General features: G+C 40.5%; 1 protein-coding gene across 1 annotated transcript; it reads left to right on the top strand.

The window, feature by feature from the left end:
• The first annotated feature begins 2,408 nt into the window (after positions 1–2,408).
• On the top strand, positions 2,409–20,306 carry SNX10 (sorting nexin 10). Its single transcript, XM_010007565.1, has 6 exons — positions 2,409–2,460; positions 7,483–7,569; positions 9,554–9,654; positions 10,197–10,295; positions 19,297–19,512; positions 19,954–20,306. Exons 1-6 carry the CDS (start codon positions 2,437–2,439, stop codon positions 20,030–20,032), a joined length of 606 nt encoding a protein of 201 aa, XP_010005867.1. The 5' UTR covers positions 2,409–2,436; the 3' UTR covers positions 20,033–20,306.
• Positions 20,307–23,720: the final 3,414 nt, after the last annotated feature.

Raw genomic sequence — 23,720 nt, 5'->3', positions numbered from 1 at the left:
CAAGTCACTGCAGCAGGACTGGGGAGATCTTGCTGAAATGCTTGTGAAACAGGTAGCTTGGGTGGGTTTGAATTTCCATTTTTCTTAAAATTACTTGCTGAAAAAATTGTGTGTTTTAACTATTTTAGGAAGGTTTTTTTTGTGTGTGTTGAAATAGTCATTTTAGTCGTATTTAAAATTGCAATGCATGTTCAGAGTTTAAACTGTTCTTTCTAACCTGCACCAGCACATAGATTCAGTCATTAGAAAGCAGAAGACAAAATGAAGTGTTTTATCTCAGCCTTGTCATTCAGTGTCAGGAATGAGCTTGTGTAATTTCTTACTTCAAGCAATTAAAAAGATGGGAGAAAGAGGCTGCAGCAGATTAAGGAGATCTAACTGAAACACAAAATATTGAATTTTCATTTTAAAAAATCCCGCATTCAATCAGAGCAGAAAGGGGAAAAAAAAGCCCCAGAACTATAAAAGTTTACAACTGTACCCAATGAGGAGAGGTAGCAGGCAGAAGCTGCCCATCCTCTTCAAAAAGCCAGAGCCCTGCACAGTATTTTCTATGGTGTGGGCTTGTGCTTGCCTGAGAGGTAAAAGCCATTTATCTCCACTGGAAGGAAAGCTCCAGACATACTTCTGTACTAGCAGGAGTTAAAACTGAGCCAAAATCTTGCCCCTCCTTGCTGAGCTGCTTGGTGCTGCTGAGCCCACGCAGTAGGAAGTGCTGGAGTGCTCTTCTGTGCCTTCAGCCTGGAGCATATATGCCAGTTAAACATAAATACATGGAGCAAAACCCCAGAAATTTATTGTGAACACGTTTTCAGAAATCCCTTGTGCATTTTTTAAGCACAATTATAGCTACAGAAGTGAAATGGAAGCCTTTTCTTTTTGGAGGTGGGAACTGTACTGGTGGTACCATTTAGGATGCCTGACATTCTGTGAATGGACATCTCTTATTTGGAGACAAAACTATCCTATATTGATAGGACTGATCCTATAGAAATTTTACAAATATGTGTTTGTTCCAAAATAATTTCCTGGTCAAAGAAAGAGATGTGTGCTTATCTTTGTGCTGTTTTATTACAATAGGTGGAGTGGCATTTTGAAAGCAAGGCATGTTTGTCAGAGGCATTGGGCAGGGCAGGGTGTCTAGGAGCTCTTTGCTGGACTTGAGCTAAATATGGAGCTTTATAACGAGCAGTTCCAAGCTCTGTATCACTAGAGCTTAGCAAACCACCTCCAAAATCATAGCCGTGTGTCTTCTGTAGTCACATGTAAACATTTTGCAACTGGCTGGCAATAGCTGCCAAGGATTGCCTTAGAAAGCTGCAAATCCACCTTTTCTAAGGCAGGGTGCCTGCCCAGAGAGATGCGTGGGAGGATCTTGCTCAGCTTCTCCTGCTTGAGTGGCATCCATCCTGACCAGGATGGGCCAGTGTACGGAGTCACGGAGGGATCCTGCTTGGGTCTTCTTGGTTTGGAAAGAGGAGGCAGGGTTTCAGCAGCTGAGGAGGCAATAGAATGTTTTTGTAGCTGGAGGTCAATGCAGGTGTTAGTTGGCAATGTCTGAATGGCATGTGTGAAAGGTAAAGGAAGAAAGTAAATTGCAAATCCTTTTTCCCATGGCTGTTGGTTTTGGGCAGGCAGTGTGTATGCAAGCCAGCAACTGAATAAAGCCGCCCCACCCTTTCCATGTGGGTACCTGAACTGAGTAAACTGGCCAGCTTACGGGATTGCAGAGGTAGTTGAAAATTAATTGGGATTTCCAGGGAAAAAGCAGGTTTAAAACATAGGTTAATTATGGGATTTTCTTAATTTGGTCTAATTATACACTTTCCTACATAGAGCTTTTAAAACCACAGGCATCTTAAAACCATGGACACAATGAAATTTAGCTGATTTTTTTCCTAGCCTGCAGGATCTTTGTTTCAGAGAAACAGTTGAGAAGGGCTTTTGATTCTGCTGATTTGGATGTTTTAGTATCTCCTGGATCTCAGCTGTAGTCACGCAGACCTGTGCTTGGGTGCCAGGGAACAAGGCAGAGGCAGCACTCCCTGGACTGTGTGTACTGGGGAAGCTAGGTCACTGAGAGTGCTGGCTGTGTCCTGGGAGAGCCCCAGGACAGCTCTTGGACCAATGGCACTGATTTCCAGAGGTGGACTGGCATCACCACTAGGCTGTCATGTACGACAAATGTTGCCAGAGGGGGACTAACTCAGTGCTTCAAAGATGGGATTTTTAAAAATCGATGAATTCTTAGATATAGTTAAGGCAAATGTGTTTTCTGGGATACATGGCACTTGAGCCTGGCTCTCTCCACTGTCTACTGATGTCTAGCAAAAGTGATAAAGACCTTCAGATAACTACTAAATGCCACTCTGATGTCTGTTCTGTTTTTTGTTTTTTTTTTCAGGTTGATTTTTATATTAATACAAACCAGTGAAGATGACACCAAAACATGAAAAACAAGTAAGTCACATCCAAGCTTTAATGAAAAAGGATTCTGGTTGGGTGGTTATGTCATTAATTTTATTAAGGTTCATGTGGACCAGGAAAGATTGGTTGTGTTCTTCATGCTTTTAATTGCCAGGCTACAGAATATTCTGGAGTGATGTAGTGCCAGTTCCTCCTGTTACAGTTTGATGGAACAGTCAAATATTCATAGGGTCAGAGAGAAGGAGAATAAGTGACTCTGTGCATAAGGGACTCAGACATAGAGTCAGGAGAGAAGGACTTAGATTTCAGTCCTTCAGTCATCTGTCAGTCTTCAGGTATCTTGTAGGAATAATGGTTGGAGCTGGGTCTGAATTCTGATTACCAGATTTAAGGACCACAAGAATGACACAAGTTCTCTTCCACTCAGTCCCAATTAACATTAAAAGTTTCAACAAATTGTTTTGTCTCAGCTGTTAGTTTCTTACCAGCCTTACTACTCAGCGTGTGTGGAGTGAAGATGCCAACATCCCCAGCATGATAAGCCCTATGTCCTTTGTGGTTGATCCTATTACTAATAGGCAACCTGATGGGAAGCTCAATTTTTCTCAGAAGCTTTGTGGAAAATGACTCTTCAGGGGTTAATGACTAATCAGATGTGTAACAGTGGCACCATGGAGCATGAGGTTATCACCTGATACAGTCCTGAGCTCAGAGATTTGAATTAAAATGCAGCTGAAATGATTAATGTAAATAATCATCCAATGCAAGATTATTTTTATTCCTCCTCCTTGTGGTAGATTTTTTCCCCCCATATTAAAAATAGATGGTTCCATGTCAGATTTCCTGTTTTCCTTATCTTAAAAAGAGACTTTTCAGAGACAGTTTTTGTGGTCAGATTCTGTGTAATAGAGCTTCTGGTTTATCTCTGTCTCTGAGAAATCCATTGCATTATACAGAAATATTTCCAAGAGGAGAAAGGAGAGGGGAAAGAAAAAAAACCAACCTCTGCTTTTTGTGCATTTTGGATTGTTGTGTTGTTGAGTACTAAGAAGTGAAAAAGCTTGCAAGCTCTTCTGGCAAAAGGAGCAAGTCTTGTGAATTTAGTTCAAAAAGCTGGCCAGCACAAAAATATTTATTCCAAGAAAGTAGCCAGACTAGTTTTCCTTTCATCTTAAAGATAATTCAGCGACTTATGTTTGTTCCACAAAAAAAAAAAAGGAGAGGAAAAAAAAGAAAGGATATGTGATGTGTTGTAATAGCTAGATCTACAATTCTGGGAAAACCAACCAGAACTGGGTGGGGAAAGAATAAACCTTGGGAAGGAATGCAGCTGACGAAAGTGAAGTCCGTGAAAGCTGGGCTGTCTTTGGGCTCGGCTTCCCGGGTTGCACTGCTGGGCTGCTGGGCAGTCTTGTGACAAAAGATGAAGTTAGTCTTCATGAGGGCGGTGGGAGGAAGAGGTCAGCCTTGCCTCTCTGGAGTGAACAAGTGCATTGCTTGAAGGTAGACATGCCCACAGAGTACCCTAATTTTTATTGCATGATGGGGGAGGGGAAAGATTATATACAGAGGAGAAAAGCAATGATTAGCCAAAGCTGCTGTCATCTGGTGACTGTTTGTTACCAGTGAATGCAGGATGGACTGAGCATACAACAGCAGTCTCCCAGAGGAATATTCCTGCCACTTAACTTTGTTTAGATCCTAATGTAGCCTATCTGGGAATACTGGCCTTTACAAGCCTGTTTCTGTAAGGACTGGGAAGAATAAGCACCTTTTCTAGCAGCATATCTGCATCTATTCTGGGCAGTTAGGACTGCTTTCATGGAATGAATATTTTTGTCCCGGTAGGGTCTTGTATCCTAGAGAGACTCAAAGGTCAAAAGAGAAGGAAGAGGTAGTCTCTGTACAATGCCACTGTTTCAGAGCAGCAGAAACTGTAATGGGAATTGCAGTTAATGCTTCCTGGATTCAAGATGTTTCTAGGGGAAGTAACCATGGATCTTGAGAAAGGCTGTACATTTTTGGTTTTGTTTTAGAATTGCTTAATGTTTATCTTGCTTAATTTTGAAGTCAGCCTCTGTATTCTTTGGTAAATAAAGAGAGAGGGGGGGAAAAACCCAAAAATACCAGTCATACCAATTCGAGCTGACACTGACTGTGAGGGCTGCAGTTTGCTGAGGTGCTCTGCTGTGCCACAGATAATTTTCACTCTTGTGAAATGTACTGCCCAGACACTTGCCTACCTCAAGTGTACAGCAGGTCTCCTTTCTTCTTTAGGCAGAGTCTGAAGTGTGCTTCATTTCCTCAGTATTGAAACTCTGTGACTATTTAACTGGAAATTAAATCCTGTTTGGTTTTGGGGTTTTTTGTGTAAATCATGTGGTCTAGAATGATTTGCAAGGTGACCCATAGGTAATGCAACTTTTAATCATAATACTGTGGTTTAATAGAGGTTGAAAGAAGCATTTTACTTTGAAGATTATTTTGATTCTGTACAAAGGAGAGGGTTGTAGGAGGTTATGTGGAGATGAAGTAATTTGGGGAAGGTGGACAAAAGAAAGGGCAATGAGAAATCAGTATGGTGGTGAATGAGAGGAAGGGGACCAAGGTTAGGTGATGAGCAAGTGACGTGCAGCTGTGCCTACTGAGCTGCTGCAGTAGAAGGGGAGAGCAGTGTTCCATTTGAAGGTTCCTGATGTAAATCCTCTTTTTCCACTTATAGGACTGATGCATTTGGTGTGCAGGAAAAAAAAAGTATGTTTAGGGGAAGTGGTTGCAGCTCTGGGGAAGAGTGAGACACAGGGAAATAAGGAGACTGAGGAAAACCAAAAACTTGGAAGAATGCAAGATGTGGATATGAGATGATGTTACAGTGGGTCCAAAAGTATTCTGTGTCTGTATGTGTATGCTAAATGATAGTGAGGCAGGCAGGAAAAGAAACAAAATTTTTTTTTCCTCTCTTTTGTTCCACACATTGCTCAGGGTCTGCTCAGGACAGGGAATAACTTGCTCATGTCTCCCAGTAGAGTCTTTGTAGAAGACATGACCTTCAGCTGGTAGAAGTGCTAACAGCTCTGTTCATTTCTTCCATGTGTCACGTTGGTGTGGGGTTAGAAAGATGCAGAGGAGAATGGGGCCTGCAGTGCTCTTCCATGAGGAAAGAAGCAGCAGAGGTAGTAGAGCTTTCTTTGGCAGAGGTGCTTGTGATGCTCACCAAGAGGGTACCCAGCAATAATGCAGAAAACACCCCTGTGTCTAGGAGCAGGGCTAAGTGAGATAAAACCATGGGCTGTATCCAGCCATCAGGCCACAGGCTCCCCATCCCTGAAACAGTACTGCCTGGAAATCAGTGTGGTAAATGATTTATTCCAGACAATAAACAACTCCTTGCCATGGACAGAGTGCAGTGGCTATTGAGGAAAAACAATAATCTTTTCCATCCAAGGTTGCTGCTATTCTGTCATGCTGTTGAAGGTTGCTGCTGGTGACATGCTGAAGGGTATGTGGTGGGGGGGGGAAGACCTGGCAGAAGAGTAAAGATTTATTTTCCGACGTGTGGTTTGGGCATGGAGAGAGATGTTTTTGAGAGCTTTTTAGTCCAAGATTCCTGGATGTGCTTCTTTTATGCAAAGTCACACTAGAAAAGCATGTTATTTATCAGGCACTGTCATTCCTCCCACAGTTGATTCCTGTGCCTAGAGATCTTGTGCAGTACTTCCTCTCAGGGGGAATATATCTACAGCTTAAAATGATACAGTATTCTGTAACTGAGTCATTGCTTGAGTGGTTGGCTTAGCTTTTTGGTGAATGGCTTATTTAAGCAACTGAAGTAGGGCAGCCTATTTGTTTGCTTGGGAAAAAGCAGGTAGTTACATTTTCAACCTTTGGATTTAAAGAAACCTTTTCCATCCCAGTATGAACATGCAGGTTTACAAGGTGTGTGGGTTTTTTTGTTTGTTTTGGCGTGTGTTTGTTGTGGTTTTTTTAAACATAAACCAGGTTTTCATATGGTCATTAGCTAAGGATACTTGGAGTCATGTAATTCTTCAGCCTTTTCCAATTCCTATTAGTGATTCCCTATTACGTGACAGTAATGCCCACAGGCCTCTCACACTCCTTCAAGAGGCATCTAAATTATTATATAAATGTGGGAACTGAAAGGAAATAGACTATATTTGACAACTTCTAGAACAAATATTCTCTCACTGTTGCCCCAAATGAGGGATTACGCTCTGTAGTGTGGCAGTGTTGCTTCCTTGGACAGGTTGATGGCCAGGTCCTGCATCCTTGGCTGGACTCTGCTACTTAAGTTCCTGGGGTATTGGAAAGCATGTGTGGCAGAGGAGGATTTGTCTACTTCCAGATGACATCCAGGATGCTAGGCTTCAGACCTTGAATTCCCTTTGTTGAATCTGTGTCCAGGACAATTGGTAATGGTACATCCTTTTCCACTGGGCTGGAAGGAGTCATTTAGGGCATAGAAAAAAGGCAGTTCTTTGCCTCCCTGCTGAAGTACCCAGCACTTACCTCAGATTCCTGAAATCAATGGGTATAAATATTTGATTAAAAAATACAGGTACAATGACAAAATGAATTTAGGAGCAAATAAAATTCTGTATGTATGCGTTGGGTACATGGAGCAGGTTTGTAACATGTTATTTCTGAATGTTGACAAGAAAGATGGGAAAAGCCTAAAATACCTGCCTGATTCTCTCTTGCATGTGTGACTTTGAATGTTAGGTTTTCAGTTTGTAGGTACTGAAATCACCAAATCTCTCATACATGAAACATGTATGACTTTTCACAGTATTACTTATTCTGGAATGTTCCTTTTTAGCTAGCAGTTTCACAAGGAATTTCCCAGACGTGGTGTAGCTCAGATGATTCATTGCTTTTTTGGTTCTCTTTTTATAGGGTTGCAAAATCCAGTAAAACAGCAGTTCAGCTTTTAATCTGGGCACAGTAGTTTGTGGAACAGCAGAGCAAACCAGTGGGTCTTTCAGACTCCCTTTGTCTTCTTAAATTAATTGCTTGATTTTTATTATGCGCTTGCAGGAATTTGTAACTGTCTTGGTGCGAGACCCCAGGATGCAAAAAGAAGACTCCTGGCATTCTTACATAGACTATGAGATATTTATTCACGTAAGTATAAAAAATACTAGTGCAGATTCTTTGGGCTTTTATTGCTGTTTCTGTCCAAAGTGACTGAAATGCTCTGGAGCAGGTAAGGTGGGTTATCCAAAGGCTGTACAGAAGGTCTGTGGCAGAACGTAGTGTTGTGTTCACAAGTGCACTCCACAGTGTCTTGCAACAGAGGTGATTCTTAGCTTTTCTTATCAGCTAGAAGATGGTCATAGTCAGTGATGTCTTACCATTATAGAAGTTTGGTGTTCAGGTATCCATGGGAATCAACTTTATTTTCAAGTAATTATATGGCTATTTGTACTTTAAATTTTCCTCAGTTCTTCTTTTGGCCAGTTTATTTGGTTGCTGCAGTGTGGTTGTTTTCAGTGTACCCTGACATTCATATTATGCTAGTTTAGTGGTGCTTGGATATGTCAAGTAACTACATTTGGGTTTATGATTGTAATCTACCATATGTTAATGGGAGTGCACTTAGAATTATGGTTCTCTTGTGTCTTAAATCTGTCCTATATATAATTTGGTTTTGTTGATTATTGCTCTTTGGTGGATGACATATGGAGGGAATGATCCTAATTCTGTAGTCTAGATCTAGGGGTTTTAATTACAATGTGAAAAAATAAATAAATTGTGTAGTGTATCAAGTGAAACATTTGAGAGCCACCAAGTTACGTGGTCGATGCTTGGCACAAGACTGAAAGCATTTCCTTCCTGTGTGGAAGAGTTAAGCATTCAGTGTAATGAGAGCAAGCAGTCAAATGGTGGCTTATTAAAAGTCCATTTTGACAAGTACTTCTCCTGTGGGGCAGTCAGAGCTGTGAAACTCTTTCATTTTGCAGTGTGGTTTAAGTACTGCTTCCAAGCAATTATATTCCTGACTTCTGGTAAATAGCAATTCTTTAGATCCATCATCATTGTCATTGAATGGTTTGGGTTGGAAAGGACCTTAAAGATCATCTAGTTCTAGGCCCTCTGCCATTGGCAGGGATTTGGTGAGGCTGGTGCTGTGTCACTTTCACAGGTGTCACTGCTTCTGAATAGAAACATATCACTGGTTTTCTCAGTGACTGCTAAATTTGGGTTATGTAATCTACAGCCAGTGTTCTGTGGTTCAGCACTGGGCATCTCTGAAGCTAACCAGCATAAACCAAGTCTCTAGATCAGTCCTACCATCAAGGTTTCTTAATGGATTCAAAATCTTGAGTCTGTTAGGCTCTTAGATCAGCAGGATTCCTTTTCTGCCCAGTACCTAGAGCATTGGCTTCTTAAACTGTGAGATATCCCAGATACTCAGCTACTCCAGAAAGCTGGCAGTTTTGGGCCCTCTTCAGTCTGCATCATGTGTCTGTCTGGAGCTGTGAGTCCTGGCAGGTTATTGGTGATAGGTTAGTCTTCAGGCAGGTTTAGAACAGAGTCCTCTCTGGTAGGTGGAGTTTCATCTAAGCGTATATTCCACAGGAAAATTTGGCAAAGGCAGTTGATTTCCATAGATAGCTTCTCTTTTGATGAATTGGCATTTTTCTCATGGTGGCATTCTGTGGGAAAATTTCCAAATACTGCTGCTTGCAGAGAGCTGTCACGTTTGTTTCTCTGATTTGATTTAAGTAGAATTGCACCCTGGCAGAACTCTGTAGTTAACTGTTTACAGGATTCTAACTAGAATAGCTGATTATTTTTTTCCCCCTGCAAAGATTGCTATTATCTGCCAAAACTTTTTTTTCCTCAGATCTTTTTCCTTGTTATGGCAAGTTGTACTGTAATCTGGATCTCTTGCTTTTTAAAATAATAAAAAAAAGATTAAACACATTTCCCTGAGAAGCAGAATAAATTGTCACTAGTCCTGTCTGAGATAAAGCACAGCCCTAAACTGAATTAATGTCAAGCTTTTTGTTGGTGTGTCAGGGATTAGCATATCAGATGTGTTTTTAATACCACTTTAGCTTAAGCTGGTTTACAAAGTAAGATGTTCTTTATTCCCCAACAGACAAACAGTATGTGCTTTACAAGGAAAACATCCTGTGTTAGACGACGCTTCAGAGAATTTGTTTGGCTTCGGCAGAGGCTTCAGAGCAATGCAGCACTTATGTGAGCAGCTTTTACATATGGCTATTTATTAATCTGTCACTCGTGGAAGGTGGGGGTTGGTTCTTTTTAATGCTGAGAATTACAGAAATCAGAGCTGGAAAGTGTCCTGTGTTTCTTACTAGCACAAGCTTATTCTGTAGGCAACATTTTCTCTGCTTTAAACCCACAACAGTGCAGCTTGTGCTGATAGCCCCAATTTGTAGTAGATTTGATCTGTTTCCTTTTGCTATGCACAGATAACAGAAATAGCAGCTCGTCGTAGGTGTAAGTAGCTCCTCTGTGTGCCTCTAGGGCAAGATAAGACATCCAGCCAAATATGCATGTGGACCAATTGGACCGGAAAAATCTGGTTTATTTTTCCGTTTGAGGTGTGTGGGAAGCCCTCCGGTTTCTCATCCCTGTGTTCCCAAACTCCATTTCATGAGCTTCTGAAACATATGCTTTGAATTTCATGTGCTCAGGGTTGGCGTTTGCTTGTTGCATTATCTGTCCACTGTTTTCAGTTTTGGTCTTTACTGTGTATTTGTTTCTGGTTTATACAGACAGTTACCTGAACTGCCATCGAAAACTCCCTTTTTCAACATGAACAATCCTCATCATGTGAACCATCGCCGGCAGGGGCTGCAAGAATTCCTGGAAAAGTAAGTACTGCCTATCCTAGGGATGTTGACATTTTTTTTGACGTCATCAATTTTCAGGTCTAAAATAGCAAATCTCTAGTACTCGAGAGCCACCCTGTGGTCATATGTACATGGTACAAGTTTGGTTTGTTTTATTTGCCAAGTCATATTTCATACACGTGACTTCAGCTCTATTGGTTGTAAGGAAACTTCAACAGGGGCTTTTCCACTGTGCTGCATTGCATCAGTTATAAATAATGGTTTTGGATTTATGTTGCTTTGTAATTGTGTACTAAAGTTGGGAGATCTTTCACCAGGATGTCTGTTTCTAGCTTTCAGTGCTAAGCTAGATATTCTCATACAAAGAAACGGATTTCTCTCCCTCTTTATGTTCATGGAAAATCAGTGTCTTTGTGGGCTAAACCCCCATGAACCTTGGAAAATTTTGTAGTGAGATCTCCTAACAGAAATATTTCCTATAGTGCCAGCTACTTTGTTTATGTCAGTGGGACTAGTAAACAAGCTCTAGCAGCTGTGACCATTTGCAGGACAGCCACAGTCAGTATAAAATCTTTCATCTGCAGGGCTGTGTAGAGGGTTAGTGTGAAGGAAAGGTGTAGCCTCTGACCTGTGTTGCAAGGCAGTCCTGTGTGAGTTTCAGTACTGCATCCCTCCATCCTGCTGCTGAAACCACGTTACCTTCTGCAGTGGCAGAGACCCTCTTGGTGTCATTTTCTGCTTCCTTTGCCATTCTGGTAGCACCCTGGCGTGGAAGATAGAAGAGCACGCTGCTCACAGCTGCTGGTGCAGGAGCTGTGTGCCCGTTGACTGCCTCTCTCTGACCACTGCTTGGGTTAAGGGCATGGTGAGGCACTGCCAGGAGACACTATTTGTCTTCTTTCAGTATTGATGTTCCCATGAATCAGAACTGCATAAGCAAAGAAAAAAAGGTAAATAATTTAAGTAGGCTTTAATCCTTGTGGTTGCTGGATAGTGGAATATTTGACCCTTTATTTTTCTGGTCAGTGTAATATAAGCTTCTGTAACAGACAAGAAATCATTGGTCCTGAGATATATTTGCTGGGTTTAGCAGCTGAAGGCAGGGAGGGCTAGCTGCTGCAGGGATAATATTTTATATGCAGTTATATGGGATCCGTGGCCAAAAGGTTAGACAATATAATAATACTGATTGAAAGCATATTAGACAGGAAGGGGAAAGCAGAAAAGTGTCAGGTACTTTTCTGCACCTCAGGAAAGGAAGATGGTGAAATAGAGTGACTGTGCTTCTAGAGATTGTAATGTTAATGGTCAACCAAAGAGTATGGTAGTTCCAAGTGCCTGAGTCTGAGCAGTTGTAGCTTAGCTGTGCTGAACTGTGTTTCCAAAATGTCTCACATTTTAAAATGGCAAAGAAACCAACCTGGTAGCAAGATGAAGTATTTCAACATCAAAATATTTATTCTCCATGCTTCAAAAGATGAAATCTAAGGGTAGATTATCTTAAAACACATCCTTACCCTCCAATTTTGTGGATATCTGTAGCTTAAATGGGTACTGACAGCAGAAAGTGACAGCATGTGGAGAGTTTTACCTTTCTGCTGTTAGTCCAGGAGTGGGAAGAGAAGCATCTCCGTTGTAAAGTAATGATTTAAATGTGTGAACTTGGATGCTGTTTAGAAAGGTGTCAGTTTTCACTCAGCCCTGGGGAGTACTTGGAAGGAATTTTCAGAGATAAGAGTTGTGTTGTGATGAATTGGCTTGGCACCTTATGTGCTGTACCATTGCCCTCTGCTGGCTGGCACCTCTGTGCTGCTGCTTACAGGAGAGGTATTTTTCCTGTCTCAGCTAGGCTGATATGCTGCTTTTTTTTTTTTTTCTCTCCCATTTTTTATGAGTCTGAACCAAAGGTTATAACTTCTTTCTCTGAATTTGTGGGAGTCACTGACGAGCGTATGCGTGTGTATACACATCTGGGTCTGGATACTGCATGTTCTGTAGTGTGGCAATGCCAGGGGAAGCAGGACCTCTCTTGTATATTAGGAAGGGTGTAAGAAAGGAGCCAGAAAGTAGTTGTATGAGGTAGTGTAACCCAGAACTGCAAAGCCAAGTGCTTTGTTTGCACCAGCAGTAACAGTAGTCGCTGTGCACAAGCTCACAACCCTGCTGGTGTTTCTTTGTGACAGAAGAAATGGGATTCAAGCCTAGGGACCTGTTGTTCTGGTTTGGTTTGGTGGGTATTTTTGGTAGCAGGGGAAGGGCCACAGGAGTGACTCCGGTAAGAAGCTGATAAGCTACTCCTGCTACCAAAACTCAGCCAGCCATTAGAGGGACAATAGATGTGCCTCAGCGATTAACATATGAAAGAATCAACATAACAGAGAGGCACTTGGAGAAGAATGGTGCTTGAGAGGAGAGCGGTGCTGGTGGTTGGCGAGGAAGAAGGGGAAGAAGGTGCCCGAGCAGAAGTTTCCCTGCAACCCATGGCGAGATGGCAGCTGGGCCCCTGCACTCGTGGAGGAACGTGGGGGAACATTCCCTGAAGGTGTCAGGAGGGATGAACTTGGCCACCGGACTTGGATTTTGTGGCCAGAGGATTTGCTGCCAGTGGATTCTGATTGTGCAGCTTTGGAAGGCCCCGGGCCAGGGGAGTTTGTTCCCGAAGGAACCCCTGACTCTGTGGGAAGCCCGGGCTGGAGCAGCTCCGGACCTCGTGGGAAGGACTCATGAAGGAGAAGCTTGTGGAGAACTCCCTCCCATGGGAGGGACCCCATGGGGAAGCAGGGAAGGACTGTAAGGAATCCTTCTTCCTGAGGAGGAAGGAGCAGCAGGAACCACCAGCCTGTGAACTGACTCTAAACCCCATTCCCTGTCCCCCTGTGCTGCTGGGGGGAAGGAGGGAGAGAAACTGGGAACAAAGTGATTTGGGCCCGGGAAGAAGGGAGGGTAACATATGCAAGCCCTGCTCTTTGTGTTGTCTGTGTCCTGTGTGTGTGTGATTAGTGTGAAGTCATTATTTTTTTCCCCAAGTTGAGTCTGTTTTGCCCAGGACCTTAACCGGTGAAGAGCCCTCCTTGTCCTTTGTCTGGACCCAGGAACTTTTTCCTCCTCATCCCATAGTGTGTGTGTGTGTGTGGGGAGTTGAGTGAGCGGCCATGGGGCTGCTCCTTTTGTTGTGATGTTGGGCCTAAACCACACCACCTGTCAAGGGAGGAGTTTGCAGATAACATTTTTCAAATGTCATCGGGTGACCCAAGCTCCTCTCTGTGCGCAGTGCTATGTAGGTTTGTCAGGATCCACGCCATCTCTGAAATGGAGTGTGGGTTTTTCAGAGTCTTCAGTTTATGCTCTGTGCCCCTCGCTGTGTGTGAGCAGGTTGCTGTAGTGTCTGCCCAGGCAGGAGCCACATGCTTGAGGAGTAAGGTCGTAGTGCTGGAAGCTCTCTGGTATTCAGCTGCTGGCCCTGGGAGCTTCCCCATATTGCCTGTACGTGGACAGCTGTGGAGGCATCTTGTCCTCCTTCACCTGTCACTGCAGAACGAGTTGGTGTGGGGCAAGGTGTGTACTTGGAGCCTTTGTGAAGCCTCTCCATGCTGAGCACAGCAGGGTGAGAATCAGGCCAACAGCTGGACACTACAGCAAAGCACTGGAGTTTGGTGAAATCTGGAAATGGGCGTTTTGATTCGACTTCACTGCGCAAATGCAGGGTAAGACCTGCTTGTCTTTATAGGTTATTATCTCTGAGCGATGAAGAGCTGTAAAGCTCACTTCTTGTCTGGGCATAATTTAATATTTCAAGAGGTCATTTGCATTAACGGAAGTCAGCTAGCCCCTCTTCAATTATTAATTACCTTGTAAGAATAAGGAAAATTACGTGGTTTTCCTGGTGAGTATTCTCATACCTTTGAGGATGTTTGTAAATTCAAAGGAAAAGTTTATTCTTAAATCAGAGGTCAAAATTAAAACACTGTCTTACACTGCTAGGTTCTGTGAGACCCTCTTTGCTTTCATCCCTTTTTATCTGCACAAGTTCAATTTTGGGATTTAGATTACCTTCATAGAAGATCATCTATGCTCACGTATTACAAAACTAATTAACAAAACTGTTTCAAATTAAGTCCCTCAGTGGCTGAAGTGTCAGTTCCTGACTCTTTTATTGAATACATTTGGATCCCAAAAAGTTGTGGTTTAGGTAAAAGGATTACTCTTCAATTACTTACCAAATGTGTGGTTTGTGATGGGGTGGAAGGCATACTAGGAGTTTTGAGAAATGCAGGGCTGGGATTGGCAGGAGATGAAGGGCTCCATCCACAGTGTCACTGCTCTGTATGGCTGTGGGTTGGGCTCACTTGGTGCTAAACAAGCCAACCAGAACTTGGCTACCCAAGGCAGAGCTGTTCTCTGGAGCTGGCTGGGGTTTTACCCTCCTCATAACCCACAGTCTCACAAAAGCAGGAGCTCATGCAGGGTCAAAGGACTTTCTCCTGGAGGTGTCTCCACTGGGTGCTCTCTCAGAAATGCCAGGAGTGGGAGTCTGGCTCCAAGGGGGATGGATGCCACTTTGCTGCGGCTCAGGCAGGACCTGGGTGGCCCGTGTGAGCAGTGGCTGCCTTTTCTTGATGAAACAGTAGTATTTCCTATCTGGTGAGTGAACAATGCCTAGCAGGCACGTGTTGCTTAATCCTGTCTTAAACATATATTATCAGATGCCCAGCAAGTTGCTTCGCAGTTGCTTGCTCTCAGTAACATTTCCAGCCTCACGAAAAAATGAAGGACAGGAGGCAGTTGGCTTTTTTTAAAGTGGAAACTGGGGCTTTTTTTGCTGTGGGCTGGGGCTGAGGCGATGCTCAGTAGAGGGCACCACAGCACAGCCTGTCATCCGCTGCCTCCCAACTCTTGCTTTTTCTTCTCCTTACTCTTATGATATGATGTAAATGGGCAGAGTAAATTTGTCGAAGACAAAATCAGAGTGTTAACCTTCCACACGCATGCAAGTGTGCATCTGTCATTGTATTAAGTTACAGTAGATACAGGAAATCTTTAGTTAGGATTAAGTTGTACTGTTCAGCCATATGTTGTTCTCCTCCAGCAGAACAGTGTATAATATACCTAATAAAATCATGTTGAAGAAAACCAGATTTTGGACCTTGTCCAAATAAGACAAAACACATGTTTTGTCTCTTGTAAATGTTCTTGCTGTAACACAGAGAAGGAGAAATACTCCTGGTACAGTATTCAGCATTTCCTCAAAAATGACATTATTTCTTTTGGTCACAAAGTGCAGTTTTTTTAGCCCTGCTTCCTTAAAGGTCCAGAGATCACAAGCATTTACTGAAAGCTTACAAACAAAGACTCACGTGGCCAAAAAACCCAAATATATTATTATCTCTAATTCAAATGTAGAGTCTTATCCTGCAGCCCCCTTAATCACATAAGCAGTCATTATGCATGTGAGCAATCTGGCCCAAGACGAGTGAGATCTCTGACAACTAATGACTGCTGATGGGATCAAGACTTGCAGGGTTTAGCCTTTCCTTCTTATTCCAGGCATTGCATAGAAAGTCTGTTGTTCTCTTCAACATGCTGGCTCAGTTTATGGGAGTTATCACCATGAGCCATGACTCTTCCATTAGCACGACAGCAGCAAGAGCTAATTTACATGGCTGTAACTGCAGCTTTGCACTGGCTGTCATAAAACTGTTGGAGAAGCACAGGGAATGCTACTGCCCGTGTTCAAACTGCTCAGGCGTTCAGCCTCTGCTAAGACACCAGAGTATTAATATTCTGACACCCCGCCTTTCCTCTTGCCTTTTTAATTTGTCAGGTGGTGTTTCGTAATTTTGATTTTTAAGGTCCTTGGAGCCAAATCTATTTTTCATACGTAGAACCCTGCACACAGGGAGTCCCCAGGTCAGCAAAAGCCCCGGAGAGCAGCTGCTGTACCAGCACTTAATACTACTAGTAACATCTGGTGACAAATGTGTCGTTATTTACTCAAAGGAGGAGTATTTTGATCAGGAAAACATAATGCTTATGGATAGCACAGAATTTATTTTTCATTTTGATTGCTTGAAGGATGCAATTAAAAAGCAATCTAACCTGTTGGTTCAGAGGGGGTGGGTGGGAAAAACAAAAGTTGTTTAATTAAAGAAAGAAGAAAAAATCTTCAAGGGGATGACTAGGTGAAAGGTGTTAATATATTTACTTTCAGCATGGTCTTAACTGATTTGCAAAATGCATTGAATGTTTTATCCCTTTACCCCCTTGTGAATATATATATATATTCACATGTGATTAGCTTCATGAACATCTTTCAGTTTCTTTGCCCGAGTTTCCCTTTAGTCCTTTCACCTCCAGATGGCACTCTGAAGCAGAAAAGAAAATTACTGTGAAATAATGAGTCCAATGTAAAGTAAAATTGGAAATTGAATTATAGCTGCAGAAAAAGGACAGTAGCCTTGAGGTCCTGATCAGTCTGTACTCTTATCACTTTTGTTTGCTGTTCCATGTGTTAGGTTACTGCTGAGTTAATAACAGTGCTTTAGCAGTTCAAGGCTTAGCAGAATTGTACTGGACATGAAATAAAGCTAAAATGAATTTGTGTCCAATATCATTGACATTAGTGCTCATTACTTCTCTGGTGTAATGCCTCAAACCATCTAGAATCAATTTCAAAGATTACCCATTATTTTATAAAGAAAATAAAATAGGTTTCAAACGGCAACAGAGCTGTAAGTGTAGTGTAATCTCATGAACAGTTAGTTACTTGTGTTTCCGCTGGTCAGAAGGAAACTTTTGAAGGTACAGCAAGAGGAAAATCCGTGAAACTAAACGCCATCCACAGAATTTAATGTCTTGGCCTTTTGCTGGGTTACTTGATATTAGACACGCAAACGCTAGAATTGCAGAAATGTGCATCCCCTCATTGTGCTTGTAACCCTGGGAAAAACTCTAGTTAACTCTACAATAAACTCCAGCATGCTATTTTTCTTTTCCTTTTTTTTTTTTTTAAGTGGAAGAAAAGAGGAAGGAGAATATTTACTCCCTCAAGCGCATAAATTATAAATGTGGATTTATCGCATGTAATTTTTCTTTTTTTTTAAAATGTTTGTCTTTGGAATGTATGTTTATCAAGAGTCAAGGCTGAAGTCCTCTTTTTAGTGGCCGCTGAATGATGGCTTTTCAAACTATTCGTGAAACTGTGGCTGTCAAGGTGTGTAGACCTGTACATTCTGTGTTTTGAGTAATTTTTACGCAGAATTTGCTGACTTCTTTTAGACTATGAAGAAGTTTTTCTGTATGTTAATACACTGCATGCATTGATTTTGCAGATGTCTGTTTGCTGTGTTTACTTTTAAGTAAAATTATGAGAATTCAGATGGGATTTAAAAAAGGCTTTCTTGAGTATGAAAGTGTGCTTATTTTGAATTTCAGTAAAATCTTGTCCCTTTGAGACTGAAATTCAAATGTACCAGGTAGATCATTAGGGTCATTGCAGACAATTCCTCCTTGGAAAGTGCCAAAGTTTGAATTATTTGGTGGAGACTGTGTGTTTACCTAGGCAAATGAAATGTGCATGTACACAAATATCCTGCATTTTCAGTTAGTTATCTCCTATTACTTATTTTGATTTGACAGATTGTTACAGGCTTAGATGAAGCCAGAAATCCTTTAGTTTATTTATTAAACATTATTGTAATGTTGGCCACTTTAGAGAACAGTTTTCAGAACGCATTTGTGTTTTGAAACATTACAGCCCAAACACACCATTAATCTTACTTGAGAGAAGGAACTAATCGGTTATACTTTTCATTTTAGTCAGAGTACCTATAGAATGCAATTTTTCTTTCTTCTCCTACTAGTTCTTACATTAATGTCCTATCTTGTTTCCTATTGCAAAGCAATGACTTTTTTCGATAACAACTGTAACCTAAATGGGTAGAAATAGGTCAATACTGAAGCTTAGTAGTTTTGATTTGTTTAAAGTTATTTTGATAATTTTATGTGGAGCGCTGTTTGGTGTGGTCATAGGCTCTGATGACTTTATTACATGAATAAAATTGTAAGTACATATAAACAAAAGAGTCTTTTGTTAATCATTCCAGGATTTGTGTATTAAAAACTCCCTTCTTTAGGGAAATGTTGCAGCAAAGTTGCTTTTTTTTTCTATTTTTTTTCCCCACCCAAAAGTGGTGATGATCCTCAATTACCAGTCCTTGTAAAAGTATTTCTGCAACTTTCTGTGTTACTGGAACGTATTGAATTTTGTTTAATCTCGCTTGATTTAAGTAAATACTCTGTGCTAAATTTATTTGAAAGCTTAGTTTAAAATACATATAAATCCAAGATGAAAACTGACTTTGAAAAGAATAGCTGGAAGGAAACAGTATTTAAGATTCCCTGAAAACTGTTTGCAAGTAAATAGGAATTTGTGTTCTGTATTAGCATTTTCATTCTAGCTTAAATATATACATATTTCTCAAAGTGTTTATGGTTTCAGCTAGTGTTGGCTCCATTGTTTATGGGTATTCTGAAGTCCTGACACCACGTGTGTTTGAAGTCCTCCATGCACACTTCTTTCCCCCACCAAAGAAATTGGTGACTTTTTGGAAAAACTTAGCTATTAAAAAAAACTAGAATAAGAGCATTTTCAAATGGAGACCAAAAATTTGTAAGAGTATATGCCTCAAATGGCCTAAAAATCATTTAATTTATCCATGTGGTAATAACAGATGGTTAAATGGAAGAAATGCCCTTGAAGTTATTCTAATAGCAGATGTGCCTAACTATTAGCTTCGTGTTTTTACTCACCTAAAATTCCAAATAATGCAATAAGAAAGTAACACACACCTAATCACTTTAATATGTTCATTACCTTCTGCTACTGATTTAGGATTCATCTGAAAACTTAAAAGCGGGACTTCATTTAGAATTTGTTCTGGTCAAACACTTAGAATATAAGGTGTGTATGTGCATCTATAGAAAAACATTTGACTCTTGTTTGTTTGTTTGTTTCTTTTTCCAGGATCCTACAAGATGCCTTATTGCTTTCAGACAGTAGGCTTCACCTCTTCTTACAGACTCAGCTGAGCCCAGAAGATATGGAGGCTTGTGTATCTGGACAGACCAAATACTCTGTTGCTGATGCGATTCATAAGTTTGCTTCTTTGAACAGACGGTTTCCTATAGAAGATGAAGAAAAGAAAAAGGAAACAAACAATGCAGACTCTGACTCCGAGAGGTGATTTCTGCATTTCCTTACTTTCTGAGATTATATGTACATATGTACACATGCACATGCTTCGCTTTTTTTGTTGATGTAATACTAAGATAATGAAAAAATTAATTGACTGAGATTTTATTGAGCTGTGACAGCTCATCATAGAAGTCTTCACACACACCTCCACACTGAATTAATGAATGCAGTAGAAATTCAATTATCTGCATTCTGATTATGTGAATTTCATTTAGTCAGACTTGAATTATTCGCGTTTAAATTATCTTGCTAAAAAAATATCCAACTGCACTCCAAATGGCTAATTAAAAGTCCAAATTTCCTGTCTCTTTTTGTGACTGGAGATAATTAAAGTTCTCCTCTGTTACTCAGGCTTTGAGTGTGTTGTGAAAACCAATTTCCTCCTTTTTTTTTTTTTTTTTTTTTTCCCTCTCCCCTTCTCTGCAGTTCATCCTCTGGGCTCAGACCTAGTGATGACAGCATTTCATGTGGATGTAAAGCAAGCCCAGCTTCTGAAGAATCATGAAAAAAATCATTCCTGTGTTGCTGTCTTATGGACAGTACAAAGTGGTTTCTCTTCTGTTTACTGGTTACATGTACCACGTAAACACGCCTGGCTGGTGACATGTACCTGAAAGACACGTCCTCAGTACAACCACATGTCCTTACAACATTTTCAGAACAGACCTTGATACTATTTCTTTGTTGATTCATTATGTACGTTGTTTCAGGTCTTCACACTACCTATTGCATTTAGGTTTTTGTGGCTATTAGAATCTCAGTGTTGGGTAAGTTGTGCTCTACTGACAGACATGGCAGTTAAAATTTTTCCCTTAGTGAGTGCATGTCTCGGATCTGAAAAATAAAGATAACTTAATTCCTCAGCTTAAAAGCTGGCATACCATATCGGATACATTCAAAGCATCTTTTTGTCATTTGCATCAGAGAAGTTTCATCTTCAGAAGTCATTTGACATTGGTGATGAAATTACATACCCCACAAGGTATTAACTTTTAAAAGTAGCTCAGCAACATCAGCAAAACAACATTTGTACGAACTATATGCTGCTGACAATTTGAGATATAAATATATCTTCCTCAGGTCTTTCTGTAATCTTTATGGAAGGCTTGGTTTTATCATGCACAAGAGCTGAAGGCCAAAATTCTTGAGCATGGTTGCTTGGAAGTTGGAAATATTAATAAAAATTACATCATTTCTAGACTTGCAGGAGATTTCTCAGTTCCCAGGGAATTATGGATACTCATTCCCAGTGAAAATCCTGGATGAGGTCCATTGAAACCAGTGGCTGAATTTTGCATTAACCTCGCTGGGGCCAGGATTTTATTTTCGGTGTGTTTAACTTTAGGCACCTATATTTGAAGATGCTGGGAGAGATGTATTAGTTTAGCAGCTTGAAACAGAGAGTATCTCCTTCTGGAGGTGATGATAATCACGTCACTTAACACTCTGTACGGACGTGGACCTTTCCACTCTTTGGGCGTAACAGGAGCTGCTGATTCCATTGAGGCTGTAGTTAACACATTGGAATATTGACTTTCTCACAAACAAAAGGCAGGCTTGAGCACAACTTCGTAACCACCAACACTGATTTTGATTAAACGCCAGTTTTGTTCATTATTATTAACAGCAGCTGCATAGTGTCTTGTCCCAGATTCTGTCAAAGGAATATGTTTCACTGCAGTGTTGTATTTATATTTGACATTTAACTGCTATTAAAAAGAGCTTGGGGGTCTGATCACCCTAGCAAAGCTCCCATTAACTTCAGTGCTGTAGTTACCAACGTAGAAATGGAGATAGATGTATATTTTTTTTTTAAGAATTCTGTGGATACTTTCAAGGAAAGAGCATTTTAAACCTGGGAATTACAGAAACAACAGATAATTAAATGGCCAACTAGTAAAGGTTAGCATAGGTGTGTGTGGGCATGCTTTTTTTAAGCATCCAGCTGGGAATCTGTGTAATTTTAGAAACAGGTTTTAATAGCCCGAGGATAGCATCTCTTAGGTAACTGCTTTAAGCCACTGTTTTTGTTGATGGTAGCACTTTCATAAGATAAATGTCTGTGTTTCTTTCTGCTTGGTCTTATTGAATTGCACAAACGTATCTATTCACCTCCTCAGCTTGTGTGTGCTAGCAGCAAAGTTATTTTAATGTAAAAGTGGTAACATTTAATTAAAGCAACAAGTTATCACTAACAGTAGCTTTAAAAATAGCTGTTATGGCCAGGCAGCAATGTATGATTACTTGATTTATTTTTTTTTTTAAGATGGCACATCACAGGAAAAATTATTTGGCAAATTTATTTAAAAGGTGTAAAATATAAATACAGAAACTGGAATAATGCCTGAAAAAAAGTGGTTTTGTTTTTTTTTTTAAAATGTAGTGTTAGGGTAGCTTGTTTTTTTAAAAATTATGTTTTAAAAGATTGAGCTGAACTGTTGAAGCACTTTACAATTCTGGCCTGCTACTCTGTCCTCAGTATCAGAGGAAAGATATAGAAAGGCAAGGTTTGAAGAACCTTTGCAGCCATTCATTATTTTTTAATTCTAGGAGCTTATCTGTATGCTAGTGAGTTTTTTCTAAGTGAAGATGTTTTTTTAAATAAAAACTTGTTTTCTAATAGTTCTATTGGTGTTCCATTATTTTTTTTCGCACCTTGTTCAAAAATTCTAAGACCACTGTACTGTAATAGAACTTTTTTTTCCCAGATTTGACAGAAATTTGTTTAAATATTTATCTTTTGAAGATTGTGTAACTACTACTGCTGGAGTTATTGAAGGAGAAGGAAAAAGTATTCCATGCTCTAGTATTTCTTCTTTTTGGATCAGCTGTACGTAACTGCACAGAAAGGTTTTAAGACATTTTGTTTAATTTGGAACATTTCAATGTAACTTACAAATTTAAGTGTAAAAATTTGTATTTTTAATGTATTTTGTGTCTTCAATGATTTGGTGATATTTTTCAATACTATGTCATGTAATTTTGATCCTGTTTATCACTGTTGCTTTGATTCTATTTTTTATTTTTGAATAATGCTGATATTTCCTGCTGGTTTTGTAAACAGGCTAATACCTAGTTTATAACATAATCAAATTGCCATTGTTAATTTATATTAATTGCAATAATTCTGCACTCAAAAATTTTGCTTTATCTTTTGTTTAGAACTTTATATTCTCGGTTTTTATGATGATTTATTAAAAGCTTTTAAGTAATTAAATGAAACAAATTACCACTTTCTACTTCGTGCTTAAATGTGCCAGTAAGGTTTCCTTTATTTTAATATCAATATTCTAATCACTTTATGACTTGCCAAGTGTAGTTACTCTTCAACTGTTTTTGTGTTTGGGCTTGTTGTTGTTACTTGTTTTGTAGAAGCTGTAAAGAAATGAAAATAACTCCAGTCATATGTGCTGTCAAAAGCTGTAATGTGTAACTTAAGGGTGTTGTGAAGTAGTGTTAAGCAACCTGTTACTCACAGTCTCACTGGAAAGACACTTTTCAAGAAAGATGAGACAAATTGTCTGTTGGAATTAAAATTTTCACTTAAACAGCAATGAGAAATTTTGTACTCCTCTGTGCCCCACCCTGTAACACTACAACACCGTGTCCACGGCTTTTTTGACATCTGATATATCGAGGTTTGTTTGTTTTTTCCAGAGCAGTATTGAAATTATACAGCATTGCAGAGTTTGTGCCTTGCTTGGTGGTGAAGGTCCAGGTCCCATCAGTGCAGCGTTTTCAGCGGTGAGCGGGAAACAAAGTCTGTGGTTCTGTGTTGCCTCGGGAATTGCAGGAGAGAATTCTCGGGAATCGGGGAGAGTTTAAGGCGGGGGGCGATTTTTCCCCGGTAGCTTTTACATTGTTGCAAAAATGTAAATACTTGTTTTTTCTAGTGTCGCGCTGGTTCTTTTCAGGAAAGGCCTTAAATACTCGAGAAAAGAGGTAGCTGGTCTTGGAGGTTCAAAAGAGGGACAGCCCCGTGTTCAGTCGCGTCTTTGCCTTCGCGAGTAAAACCGCCCTGGAAATGAATTCACATCACCTTATCAAACCAATGACGCTTTCCACGTGGGGCTTTTTATTTGTTATTATTTGTATTTAAGGCGAGTTTGCGGCTGCACAGGCCGGTGTGTCACCCCGCGCGGGTGGGAGCGCCGGGGGCTTGAAAAAGGGGGAGTTAAAAAAAAAAGGGGGGG

This window comes from Chaetura pelagica, unplaced genomic scaffold (assembly GCF_000747805.2).
Source record: "Chaetura pelagica isolate M959 unplaced genomic scaffold, ChaPel_1.0 scaffold10, whole genome shotgun sequence".
Taxonomy (NCBI): Eukaryota; Metazoa; Chordata; class Aves; order Apodiformes; family Apodidae; genus Chaetura; species Chaetura pelagica.
The sequence above is the reverse complement of the archived record's forward strand: the minus strand, read 5'-3'. Positions and strand labels throughout refer to the sequence as shown.